A 12,880-nucleotide genomic window follows, 5' to 3' on the forward strand; every position below is an offset into this window, starting at 1 on the left:
GGGGTTCCGGGGGAGCGGACCTCGGTCCCCCGGCGCAGAGATGGGGAGAGGGCTTCTAATGGCGAGGAACACCTCTGCCCCATTCCTCCATCACCAGCACCACCCATCACCTCCACTGTCACCTCCGCCCTGCCCCAGGTAGGTCGCGGGAGTTTCTCTGCCCCAGGCCGGGGGGCTGTCAGCTGAAAGCCCTAGCAGCGCTCCCCAAGAATCACAGGAATCGCAGGAATAATAACGCACGCCGTAGAGCGCTCTGCGCCTCGCGTGCCGCTGGCCGCGTACGTGGTTTCGGGGGCCCCCCTTATTCCTGAAAACCCCACGTTCCTCTCAGCGTCGTCTGTTTGGAGAGGCCGTCCTCACTACCCTGTATTGGGCAGCAGCCCCCGCCCCGCAACACACGCACATCCTCCTCCCCCAACTGTATTTCTCTCTAAATTATTTAACCCACCCTTCCCCACCGCCCCCCCAACCGCCCGCGCCAAGCGTTGTTTGTTTCCGGCACCCGAACCCCAGTCCGGTTTGGGTGCTCAGCGAGTGCTGGGACTGTTTTGTTCACCTGGCCCATAGTTCCACTCGGAAATATTCTCAGAATAAACAAACAGATGCACTCGAGGAGGCAGCTGCTGTTATTATCCCTAATTTACAGTTGAGGAAATGGAGATTGAGAGGTTAAGTGACTTGCCCAAGGTCACATCAGCCAGCTTTGCTGGGACCCATAATCCATGATCTTGACCCCTGGCCCTTGGCTGGTGGTTCAGTCTCCTCCCACCCTGTTGCCTAGGGAAGGTAGGGGTGGTACCAGAAGCTGTGATGTGGCAGTGGGATGCTCCTCTGTGCAGCTGAACCAAAGGTGGTGGGGGCGAAGCCACTGATGAGGTGGCTCTAGCAGCCCCAGACCATCTGGCCTGGAAGGCAGAGAGAGAAAGCTACTGTTTTGCTGATCAGATCTGTCCTGCAGCACCTGAGATGTTCCAGGAGGCTGGACAGGCTGGGACTCACCAAACTCTAGAGGTGGACACCGTGTTTACTTGGGTGAGGGGAGTCTGAGCAGAAGGGCCCCAGAGACCTGGGTCTGCTTCTCAGCTTGCTTCCTCCCAATGCTGTGTGACCCCGGCAAGTGACTTTACTCTCCTGAACAACCCTTAGTTAAGCCCGGAGTCTGCAAGCTGAGCGGTCTCCCAGGAGTTGGGTCCTCCCCATGACTCCACTCAGCTATGGTGTGGTGCAGCGGAGGGACTCCGTCCTTGAACTCTCCAGACACCATCAACCCATCTAATCCCCTGTCTCTAATTAGGGCCACCCGGAAAGCCTCAGAAGAGCAGGAGAAGAGCCTCAGCCAGGCTCAGCCCGGCTCCTGTGGAAACTCTTGGAAAAAGAGGCCTGGTCCCAAGAGATAAGTGGATGTTTGTGCCTGAACCGGCACACAGGTCTTTCCAGGCTCAGGGTGAGTCTGGTACCCTCCTTGGTCCCATGGGTAGCCCCCAACTCCAGGCCTGGGGCCGAAATGTGCTGTGCCCCTCGGCTTGGGAAGGACGGAGAGGAAGAGAGAAACTTCCAGGGTCCTGGGACTGGGGGAAGGATCAGGTGATAGTGGGTAAGGTGGGGCTCATAAGAGAGCCAGGGGGCTCTCCACTCCCGCCACCTGGATATGGGGTGTCCCTGAGGAAGCTACGGCTCTGGAGCTGGAGGGCAAAGGCTGTTTTCAGCCTCAGGCACAGCTGTCTCAGCACGTGCGAGGCAGAATGTGAGCTCGTGTCATAATCCATGTGATTCCGCACTTACCCTCTTATGTCTGGGGGGCTGTGTCAGCACAGGCAGGATGAGAAATGTGTTCCTTCTCTCTCCCTCCTCCCACCTCTCCTCTCCTCTCCTTTTGTCTTTTTCGTCCTCACTGTTTCCACTTCTGTGGCTGCCTTTTTTTAAATCCTCTGTTCTTTCCCGGTCTCCCTTCTGCTCCATTTGGTTTTTGGTCTTTGCTTCCTCCGTTCGCCACCAGCTGTGGGTCCAGGGCATCCCAGCCCATGATGTGATTGTAAAGCAGAAAGCCGAGTTCACTGGAAACCATCTCCACACCTGGAATGGGGGCCACATAGCTTTTGTGCTGGTTACACGTCTAACTTTGCTTTATTTAAACATAAAATGCACATGATGACAAAAATGATCAGGATCAAAAAGTGTGAGGCTGTGAGAGCCCAGAACAACAGGACAGGAGAGAAGATAGAAAGAAGGCCTGGGAAGGCTTCAAAGAGATGGTGCAGCCTTTATTTTCTGGCTTTTCCTTTGCTGGCCACTCACTAAAAATAGTAGATTGCTGCTGGTGCCTCCTCCTGGCCTGAGCCTGGGGCTGAAGGTCCAGAGTAGGTGGAGGTAGGGGCCACTCTACGGCTCCCGGTCCTGAGTGCATATCATTCCCAAAGCACTCAAAGCCCCCTTCTCCAAGGACTCCTGCAGGTGGGGAGAGCACACCCAGGATGCACCCATTTCCTGCCCAGAGCCCTTTCTGATCCTTGCTTTCTCCTGGCAGGAATCGTGGCCCTTAAGCAGGGCTCCCCTCCTGCCGCACCCTCCCAGACTGGATGGTCCCCTGTCAGGTGTGGCTCAGTGCAAGGAGGGCACTGACCAAGGTCAGACCTCGCTGTCTTCCATGCTCCCTCCTGAACAGCAGGCTTTGCAGTCCCGCATCCCCTGAGACCTTGTCGAGCATCAGTTCTGAGCCCATCCCCAGCATCATGCTAGGTGCCTGCTACTCCCTTCAATTCTCATTGACTCCTCGCGTTATTCCAGGTTTGGGGATGAGGAAATGAAGGCTCAGAGAGGTGAGATGGCTTACCCAAAGTCACATAGGATTTGGACCCAGGTCTCTCTGATCCCAAGTGCAGTGATTATAACTAGGTTGGTGAGACAGAGCTAGCTAGGTTGGGGGATGGCGGTGGGGGTCTAAGTGGACCCCAGGAAAGACTGAGGGGGCCGAGTCCTCGGGCCCCCGAGCAGAGGCAGTCAGCCATTGTTTCTCATGATGCCTTTATTCCATATTCATTGAGGACCAGCTGCGGTCCTGAGCTCTAATGGGGAGTAAACCTTCTCCCTGCCATTGAGGACAGTCTAGTAAGGGGTAGAGGGGTTCCTTCTCTCCTCCATTAGTAGATCTGGGACAGAGACCCCAGGAAAGACCAGACCCTGGGCTGGGGTTGGGGATGGGGCTCTTCAGCCCCCCTGGGGCCATTGTCCACCTTCCTTACCTGCTGACTCAGCAGCATTGGTGCACTGTCTGGCTGGGGCTGGAGTCAGGCCGAGCTGAATAAGCCAGGGGCCTGTGAAGCAGCTCTGGCCATCCAGCTCATGGGCCAGCCCCACAGTCTACAGAGCTGGAAAATGCTATGGCTCCCCACTGCCCACAGGGCAGAGCCTCAAGTCCCTAGTCTGACATTTAAGGCTGATCCCAACCTGGTTCCAGTCTGCTGCTCTGGAAAGGTCTACCTAAGGGCTCCAGCTGCTTTCGCCCCTCTGTGCCTTTGCAGACTGGCCTCGCTGCTGTCACACCACCCCTCTCAGGTGATGCCGCCCCTCCCCCTCCCCTGGCTCTTTGTAGAAGCTGGTTACATGCTGTACCCCCTCCTTCCACCCCAGAGCAGCCCAGTCCAGAGCTCGGAGGTGTCAGTGTTTGACCAGGGACATGGACTGCCTGCTACATCCCTGCCTTTAGCTGTTTCCCCAAACCTCACTCCTCACCCAGGCCTTGGGAGCTGCAGCCACCTGCATGTCATGTCCTCCTCTCTGCTTTATCCACATCTGGTATATTTCATGTCTCATTTATTTAGTTTAATGTCTTTCTCTCCCATGAGAATGTTAGCTCCATGAGGGCAGAAAGGAGTTCATCATTTTGCTCAGGGGTCTGTGTCCCGTGTCCCCAGTGCCTAGGACACTGCAAGTGCTCAGTAAGGATTTGTTGGAAGAAGCTTCTTGGCCTCTGATGGGGAGCATTATGTCTCAACAGCTTGGGAACCGACCCTTCTCCCCTGCCCTGTGCAGCCTTCTCTCCCGTGGGGCTTGAAGCTGGGCACCCTGGGGGCCATGCAGAAGGCTGGGGCAAGGGGCCGGAGGGCCTCTGACTGCGGCCCTGCCCCTTACCGGCCCAGGTGCATCACCAAGTTTGCCCAGGTGGGTGGGGCTGCCCCCTGTGGCGTGTGCTTTGGTGGGTGGTGAGTGGTGAGTGGGTGGCAGGTCCTGGGGGAGGGCAGGAGCTGTGGGGCAGACCTATTTCTGTGTCTTCCCTCCTTAACCCAGGCCCCGGAATGTGTGCATGGGCACAGATGAGGCAGTGGGGCCTCAGGGGCTGAGTGGCTTGACTAAGGCCACGTCCTGGGAAAGTAGCAGGGCCTGGGCTCCGAGTACAGTCCTGTCACTGGCCACAGCTTACCCGACGCAGCAGAGCATATGTCAGGCGGAGGCGGGGGAGGGGTGGCATTTGGAGGATAGGGATCAAAAGCCCATAGGCCTGACTCTCCTGCCTCTCTCCCATCCCCCCGCCCCCACCCCCCCAAGCAGTATGTGGGCTCCTTCTCCGTGGACGATCTGGACACCCAGGAGAGCGTGTGGCTGGTGCAACAGCAGCTGTGGGCGCTGAAGGTAGGGAGCTGGCGGGGGGCGCCCTTTCCTGGTGGGATCATAGCCTTGGGATGGCAGGCTGGGAACGAAAGGCCCCTGAGACCATCTGATCCACCTCACCCCCCAATTATAGAGATGGAGCAAGTGAGGCCCAGGGAGGGACAGGACCAAAGCCATTCTGAAAGGTGGGCCCCACCCAGCCTCCTGGGGCCACATCCCGTGTGCCCTGGGACACTCTTCCCTTGGGCGGTTGTGATCTGTGCCCCATGGGTGGGAGCTGCAGGTGAGAACCACGGGTGAGAGACGTGGGAGATGGTCAGAACTGGACCAGCTATGGTCCTGCCTCGGGGGTGGCCTGCCAGGAGCCATTCATATTTCCCCAGCTCCTGGGGGGCGTCCACTGTCCAGGGCTCAGTCCTCCGTCAGGCGGGGTGGAGTTGGCTGACCAGCCTGTGGTGACTGGTACGGAGGCTGGGCTGGGCAGGGCCTGGGAGATAATTCTTGCCCCTCACCCACTCTCTCCCACCCAGGACTGTCCCCGACGCCGGGCCGTCATCCTGAAATTCAGCCTTCAGGGCCTCAAGATCTACAGCGGGGAGGGTGAGGTAGGAGCCCATGTGGGTACAGGTGAGGACTGGACAGAGAGGGTGTCCTACTCCCTCAGGACGTACTCACCTCCGCCCAGACCCTACGCTGCCCCTTGAGCCTCCCAGCTTCCCAGCCTGTCCAGGGCCTTTGGAGTCCTCTCCCTGAGCGGCCTCCCCCGGGCAAGCTCAGTGGGCAAGAGCCTCTCCTCCATCTCACCCCCTGCCCCTCCGGGCCTGCATCGTGAGGTTTTGTGAGTCCCCCGTCCTCTATGTCGGCTGCCTGGCGTTGGCCAGCGGGCTGTGGCCAGTTCTCATGGCGGTGGAAGGCGGGGCAGACTCGGGCTGCAGGCCAGCTGAGAGCCCCTGCTTAGTCAGCCATCCTCGTCCTGCTGCAAGCCAACGTTTGATGAACACTAACTGCATTCCAGACTGTACAATGCCACTCTCGCAAGACTGGTGCAAATGGTGACCCAGTGGGGGCCTTGGGGTCAGGTCCTATTCCACTTGCATAAGGTCTCACTGACCCCACCAACAACCCCATCGCAGGGGTATTATCACAACTTACCTTGTCACAAGGGCTCAGAGAGCTGGACTCACCTGCGTAAGACACATGGAGGGTGGGTGGGAGGGCCAGGATTCAAACCCTGGTCATCTGTCTCCAGGGACCAGGCGTGCAACCCCAGGGCCTGTGCCATGGCCTCTCTGTGAGCCTGCAGGCCATGAATGCTCTGCCCCTCAGTTCCAGAGCTTGGGCGTGGTGATTCCAACCAGCAGGTTGGCAGAGGGAGCAGGAGATCCAAGCCCAGTGGCTGTGGAAGGATAAGGGTTGTGGTTTGTAGTAGAGTTAGGGCAGGTCTGGAAGGAGGGGAGACTTCTTCACCCCAGTAGCTGGGTGGACCCTAAACTGGGCACAGCAGGCCTGGGAGTCCTGCCGGCAGGTGTGTGGGGCCCGCGGGGCTGGCATACACTGGGCTGGCTGCTGCGGGCCCGGTTGTGGGTCTGATGGAGGCCGTCACACCTGCTGCCTCCTCAGGTGCTCCTGATGGCACATGCCCTGAAGCGAATACTCTACTCCACCTGGTGCCCAGCCGACTGCCAGTTTGCCTTTGTGGCCCGAAACCCACGGAGCCCGGCCAGCAAGCTCTTCTGTCACCTCTTTGTGGGCAGCCAGCCTGGAGAGGTATCTGGCAAGGGGGGTGCCACGGAGGCTGGGGTTGGGGGTGTGCTGTGCATCAGGGACCGAGGCCTTGGAGGGCTTAGCTATGCTGGCTTGGGCCTGCTCCAGATGTGCACCCATCGCCACTCTGGCTCCTTCTGTGGCTCCGCCCACTGAGAATCCCACAAAAGTAAGTCAGGGGCCTCAGCATGCCACAGGGACCAGGCCATGTGCTTGGAGATTGGAGGGTCACCCTGCCAGGCCTCTGCTCCTGCTGCTCTCTCTGCCTGGAATGCCCTTCCCTTTCTCATCCTGGCAAATTCTAATTTGCCCTTCAAGGCTCAGCCCCTATGTCTGGGAAGCCCACCTACTCTTCTAGACTGCCCCTCCCTTCCGGGGTCCTGTGACCTGAACCATGCTCTATCATCTGGCTGTCCCTAATTACGGACACTGGAGGACTTTGAGAGCAGAGACCGGGTCCAGGCTCCAGTGCTTGGCCCCATGGCGCAAGTGGGTGGGCTGGTAGATCCCAGCAGTCAAAGCCAGTGTGACCGCCATGAACAACAGAGCCTTGGCAGCCAGTCGTTCAGCAAACAGAGGCTGGATTTGGTTCCATCCAGCAAGCATTTGCCATTCTCACTGTATGTCAAGCCCTGTGCTGGCTACTGGAGTGACAGGTGGCAGAGACATGGCCCTTGATCTTCTGGGGCTCATGGTTCCAATGTGTTGGGGCTGAATGATGGATGTGGTAGGTAGAATGTTCTGGCTCCAGAGTGCTGGGCCTATGCTGGGGAGTCTGGGCTCTGTTTCATTAAAGAAGCACAGGGGGGTGGGGATGAAGAATCTGAGGACACAGGTGACACTTTCTGCCCAGGGTCACACAGCAGCTCCTAAGTGACAGAGCCAGGATTGGATCCCAGGTTCTGCAACTCCAGGGCCTGGTACTGACCCAAGGCCCAGGGTAGGGATGGTAAACCCAGGGGGAGGAGTGCATTTAGCCCAGATACTCCCAGCTCCAAGCATGATGTGTGAGCAAAGTAGATGCTTGGTGTTTGTTAAATGGATAAAGGAAGCTGGTAGGGGAGGCTACATGGTGGTGGTGAGGTTTTGAGGTATAAGTAGAAGTTTTCCCAGGAACAACAGGGAAGAACATTCCAAACCAAGGAGCTGCCTGCCCCCATGGTGAGTGGGTTGATGCCTGAGGAGTTCCCCAGGAGACCTCCCACAGCTGAGCGCCCCCCTCCCCTCTCCAGGTCCAGATCCTGCACCTGCTGCTCTGCCGCTCCTTCCAGCTCACTTACCTCTTGCAGCACCCTGAGGAGCGGGCACAGCCTGAGCCCTGCGGGAGGCCTGCGGGGGATGTGCCCCTGAAGCCACTGTCCAGTCCTGGGGTCCCCCCTGGCTTAGTACGGGAGCCCTTTGGCCGAGATCAGCTCTCGCAGAACGTTCATGCACTAGTCTCCTTCCGGCGGCTGCCAGCAGAGGGGCCCATGGGCAGTATGGTATGCAGCGCTGGGGCCAGGGAGTGGGCGGTGGGCAGGGAACTGGGTGAGGGTTTAGGGGTCATGTGAGGGAGTGCTAGACTTCAGAGGGAGGGGGCTTCGCCTGACATGGCCGGGCCTGATCCGCCCGCCCCTCTGGGCCCCTCTTGGTGCATTAGAAGGAGCTGCCAGAACTGGAAGGCCGTGGGGGGCCTCGCCATGCCCGCCTGGGGAATCCCTACTGCTCGCCCACGCTGGTGCGCAAGAAGGCCATTCGGAGCAAGGTGATCCGCTCGGGGGCCTACCGCGGCTGCACCTACGAGACCCAGCTGCAGCTGTCAGCCCGGGAGGCCTGTGAGTAGCCGGAGCATGCCTGCCCCATGCACCTGGGGCACAGGCTTGTGTACCCCTATGTGAGTCAGAGAGGGTGGGCCTGAGTGTCCGTTTCTGCTAGGCTGTGACTGTGCCTCCGAGCGGATGCCTGTACTGTGAGCGGATATACATTGTAGTCACGTGTGTGAGTGTGTATTCAGATCTACATGCTGGGGGCTTGCATAGCTGTGGATGCGCTTTAACTGGTGAGTGGATGTGAGTGTGTGTGTGTGCACCTGTGTGTGAATGTGTCTTTTGGGGGGCTGGATGTGTGCCTGTTGAGCCAGGAGGCAAGCATAAGTTCATGGACCTGTGGGGGTGGGGTGGGGTGGGCTGGGTACAGGAGGGGCAAGAACACCTCTCTCTCTCCCTCTGACCCCCGGGTGGTCTTCATAGTTCCTGCTGCGTGGGAGGCGTGGCCTGGGGGTCCTGGCGGCCCCTCATGCCTGGTGGACAGTGAGGGCAGCCTGACGGAGAACATCTGGGCCTTTGCTGGCATCTCCAGGTAGGAAGGGCTTGGCAGCATGCCCAGCTCTTTGGGATGGGCAGAAAAATAGGTTGTGTGACCTCGACACCCCCCCACCCCCACCCCGGTGCAATCCTGTACAAGGGCAGAGTGCTTCTGACCTCTGCACCCTGGGCCTGTTTTCTCACATGTAAAATGGGGATAATAAAAGGGCTTTCATTGCAGGGCTGTGGAGACGATCGAGTGAGGTAATTCAAATGAGTAAAGATCTCAGCACCCAGTGACAGCTCCCTAAGTGTCAGCTCTTTAAAACTCTCCCGACTGAATCTTAAAGTTGTCAGTTAAGGAAGTCTGAAAGCTTCCTGTCGTTGAGGGCCTTCTCCGGGACAGGCACTGTGTTTCTGATGCCGTGGGCTGTTATGCCATTGCCAAGGGGAGCGACCGGAAGCTGGGTCCAGACTGGGGTCCTACCTTCAGCCTCTCCATCTGCCCTCCCAGGCCCAGTGCCCTCGCGCTGCTGCGGAGAGACGTGCTTGGGGCCTTCCTCCTGTGGCCTGAGCCGGGCACCAGTGGCCAGTGGTGCCTGTCGGTGCGGACGCAGTGCGGTGTGGTGCCCCATCAAGTGTTCCGAAACCACTTGGGCCGCTACAGCGTGGAGGTAAGAGTGCGGGCCGCTGCCGCCACCACTCGCCCTCAGGCCCCTCCCGGTCAGGCCCCGCCCCTTTCTAACCACTAAGCCCGCCTCGTCCTCATCCCAGTCCCCCATTGGCTCTCTGGCCCCTCATTGAACATCAACCGGCTCCATCATTGGCCGAGCTGGCCCCGCCCCCACGGGCTCACTTGACCCCAACTCTACCTATGGGCTCCTCCCTAGGGCCCTCTCGCCAGAGGCGTTCAGAGTTCTCTCTAGTCGAGTCTGGGGCTAGCGTCATACCTTAATTCCTACTGGAATCCCAGCTTTTGCTTTCCCACACCTAACCCATCAATTAGAAGAGGAGGAAGCTGACTCAGAAAGAGTAGGGGCTTGCCTAAGCTCATATAGCCTGTGAGTCTCCGGGTCTGGCGTCTTGGCTGATCACAGGTGTCCAGGGACTGGGATGGGTGCGTGGAGCTTTTTAAATGTGTGCCCTTACCTCATGCTAAGTGCCTCAGTCCTGTCCAGGCTGGGAGGGGAGAAAGAGAGGAAATGGTGTCTGGATCTGCTGTTAGCATCACAGTGACCACTCTGAACTCGAATTTCCTCCTCTCTGAAATGGGGCAGGATCCCCAGTGCGGGGGTGGTTGGTGCCCAGCACCAGCCATGGTGAAGGGAAAGCTGGATCTGAAGCCCCTTCCTCCCCTAGCACCTGCCAGCTGAGTTCCCCAGCCTGGACGCCCTGGTGGAGCACCATGCCGGGACCGAGCGCAGCCTCTTCTGTTCCCTTGACATGGGCCGCCTGAACCCCAGCTATGAGGAGCAGGACTGTGGGCCCGAGGGGAGGCCACCTCGGACACTCCGGCCCCTTAGCCATGCCAAGTCAGAGGCAGAACTGCTCGGTCTGGGCTAGGAGGCCAGCCCCCATACCAGCAGGCCCTGCCTCATCCTGGCTCGTGGGCCTCAGCAGGCTACTCTGCCCGTCTTCCATCCCGTTGGTCACCAGTTTCATCCAGTCGCTCTGCCCCTTGGACCAGTCCTCCATCACTTCACTGACCGTATGGGAGAGTCCTGAGATTTGGGATTGCCAGTGGCTTCTCATACGACATGTGGCCCCTTGAGATTGCAGGAAGGGCAGACAGAGCTCCAGGCTTCTGGGAACTTGCTGGGGGACTTGGATGCTTGTCCTCTCTGGGCTTCACTTTGACAGGCGAGGGAGAAGTGTTCAGGAAGGCAGGAGGAGTGAGTTCTCGCTTTGAGCAAAGGCCTGAGGGTGAGCCACCCTCCTCTCCATGAGAGACAGAGAAACCATCAGATGCTGACCAGGGCTGTCAGGGGCCACCTCACCTCACTCAGCCAGCTCCATCAGGGATTGAGTCAGAGCAGAACCATCCAGTTAGAACTGACGTGGGCCGTGTCAGAGGGGGCTTGGCCTCAGTGGGCAGAGGGGATCCACAAAAATGTCTCCAGTCTAAGGCACTGGCCCTGCACTGACTGACTGATCCAGGTATCACCCTTTATAAATAAACATGACAGGCTTAAGTCTAACAAGTTAGGGAGCAAGGTCACTTTGGATGAACTTCTATTTCTGAGGCAGAGACCTAGTCATGAGTCTGGAGGCTGCCCTTTCCCCCACCCCGGGAGTGGGCTGTGACTGTTCAGTGCCTCAAAAGTAACAGGTTTCTGACTCCTGGAATGAAGATGGCAGCCTCAAGTGACAAGAAATAAGGGAGAACCCTCAGAAGCTGGTGTTCCAGCTTACAATTTCCTACCCAGGAAGTGGTCTTGGCTAGGGACTTTGTCATTCTTGTAAGGGTTAGGAGGAAGCCATCTTTTGGGGCTCTTTTTACTAGAACTACAACACTGATTTTGTACTGAATGTGGTTGGGAACCTGGGACTCGCTTTACGGCCATTTCTACTGGAACTCCTCTATCCCCTGGGCAAAACCCTGCTCCCTAGTGGGAGGCCTCAGCCCTGTATTGCCCTGGCAAGGTTTGGTAATACGGTGCCCACGATTACAGCACTGGAGTCACACTTTTAAGAAGACCTGGTAACTGATCCAGGCTTCAACCAAAGCTTATTACCTCTGTGATATCTCTGTTTTGGATGTGTTTTGTTGTGTAAATTATCTGTGTGGACAAGGCGTCAGGAATGTTCCCAAAGCACCTTAACATTTCTTCACACATTTATTGCTCACGTGGTACAACCATGGCAAGGTTTTTGTTCCATGTGTGCAGATGCTTCAACATCTTAATGATAGATTAGTTTTCTCTGTCCCAACCAGTACTACTTGGGTAGCCCAGCTCTCCTTACTGTGTGTACTTGAAATAAAATGCATTTTTCCATTTGTCTAGTGCAGACTTTTCCTTTGAAATTGAAGTCTTTGTTCACGTTGCCGTGTGGTTTTTGTTTGCCAAACACACCTTCAGCTGGTGCTGGATGGTAAACTAGACAGGTCCTTTCCTCAGAGGCCCAGGATGTCCTGAAGGAATCAGATCCAGGTATTTATTCAAATCTTATCTCTCCTAAAAAATCTTCAGATTATTTCCTATAAGATAAAGACTCAAGTCCAATGCTCTGGCAACTTCGGTTTTCCTTCTGTTCCTGGAACATGCTACAGGACCTTTGCACAGCCTGGACAGATCTTGTCCTTCCCCCTGCCCTTTGCCTGGTTGATTCCTCAGTTCCTGTCACTTCAAGAAGCCTGCCCCCGCCCGGGGCGGGGGTGGGGGGGGCGCGTGCTGGGTAAGGCTCCCTTGTTGGATATTCTATGGAACTGGTCCTTTAGTGTGTGATTTCTCATTCATTTATGGGATTTCTGTATGTAGGAGATCTGTTTCCTATGGCAGTCTCTCCTGCTAGACTAGACTATGAGCTCCAGGAGGGCAGGGGTTGGCTGTCTCCCAGGGCCTATCATGATGCCTGGCAGGCAGCTCGCTGACTGTGCCTCCGTGCAGAGTGGAGCCCAGAGCTCGCATGTTCTGGTTGGGGGGACTTGTGCTGGGCCAGGAGAGATGGGCCCGGCAGCCTCTACAGTCAGAAAGACTTTGGCTCTCAAAGGTTTTTGTTTTGTTTCTTAATCTTGAATCTTAGAAAAAATGAGGCACGGCCTTAGAAACAAGTTTTGCTCTGTCCCGGGGGCATGTTCTGGGGCTGCCTTGTGAGTCAATACGGGGATGTGAAGAAAGGCTAGCTAGGTACTCCTTGCCCTTCTCAGCAGGTCTCCAACCCCCACGTGAGACCCCTCATCTTCTCTCTCTGAGATGGAGTCAAGCCTAGCCTCCCGGTCATAGCTGGGCAACCTTGGACAAGTTGCTTAACCGCTCTGAACTGGGGCTGTGAGCATTAAAGAAGCGAACGGGCCTGAAGCGCCTGGCACGGAACAGGCAGACGCTCCAGCAAAGCCAGGTCCTCAGGGAGGCGGCCCAGGCGTGCGGGCCTCCAGCCAGGGGATCTCCCGCACCACACTCCCTGCGGCCCTGCACGGAGAACGAGCTGACGTTCGCGGGAGCCGCCGCCTGTGACGCCGCGGGCGTTGCCCAGCAACCGCGAACGCCCTGGCGGCGTGCGTGCGAGCG

At 57.6% G+C, this 12,880-nt stretch overlaps 1 protein-coding gene across 3 annotated transcripts; it reads left to right on the forward strand.

Annotated features, from left to right (window-relative positions):
* Positions 1 to 11,647, forward strand: SH2D5 (SH2 domain containing 5). Of its 3 annotated transcripts, none has more exons than XM_025041487.1 (11): positions 1 to 138; positions 1,295 to 1,444; positions 3,995 to 4,158; positions 4,543 to 4,626; positions 5,136 to 5,210; positions 6,226 to 6,372; positions 7,602 to 7,850; positions 8,009 to 8,183; positions 8,598 to 8,706; positions 9,166 to 9,325; positions 10,011 to 11,647. In XM_025041487.1, exons 2-11 carry the CDS (start codon positions 1,402 to 1,404, stop codon positions 10,212 to 10,214), a joined length of 1,410 nt encoding a protein of 469 aa, XP_024897255.1. In that variant the 5' UTR covers positions 1 to 138; positions 1,295 to 1,401; the 3' UTR covers positions 10,215 to 11,647. The 3 variants fall into 3 exon arrangements, with proteins under 3 accessions (XP_024897255.1, XP_015454304.1, XP_024897256.1); XM_015598818.2 differs by having other exon boundaries at positions 4,546 to 4,626; XM_025041488.1 differs by lacking the exons at positions 1 to 138; positions 1,295 to 1,444; positions 3,995 to 4,158; positions 4,543 to 4,626 and adding an exon at positions 4,672 to 4,901.
* Positions 11,648 to 12,880: the final 1,233 nt, after the last annotated feature.

Source organism: Pteropus alecto, unplaced genomic scaffold, assembly GCF_000325575.1.
Source record: "Pteropus alecto unplaced genomic scaffold, ASM32557v1 scaffold39, whole genome shotgun sequence".
NCBI classification, from domain to species: domain Eukaryota; kingdom Metazoa; phylum Chordata; class Mammalia; order Chiroptera; family Pteropodidae; genus Pteropus; species Pteropus alecto.

Excerpts from the sequence above, each read along its gene's own strand:
- SH2D5 (XM_025041487.1), top strand. The coding sequence starts at position 1,402 with ATGTTTGTGCCTGAACCGGCACACAGGTCTTTCCAGGCTCAGG. Across the intron at positions 7,851-8,008 it reads AGGGGCCCATGGGCAGTATG|AAGGAGCTGCCAGAACTGGA; the intron begins GTATGCAGCGCT and ends TTGGTGCATTAG. Across the intron at positions 8,184-8,597 it reads GCTGTCAGCCCGGGAGGCCT|TTCCTGCTGCGTGGGAGGCG; the intron begins GTGAGTAGCCGG and ends TGGTCTTCATAG.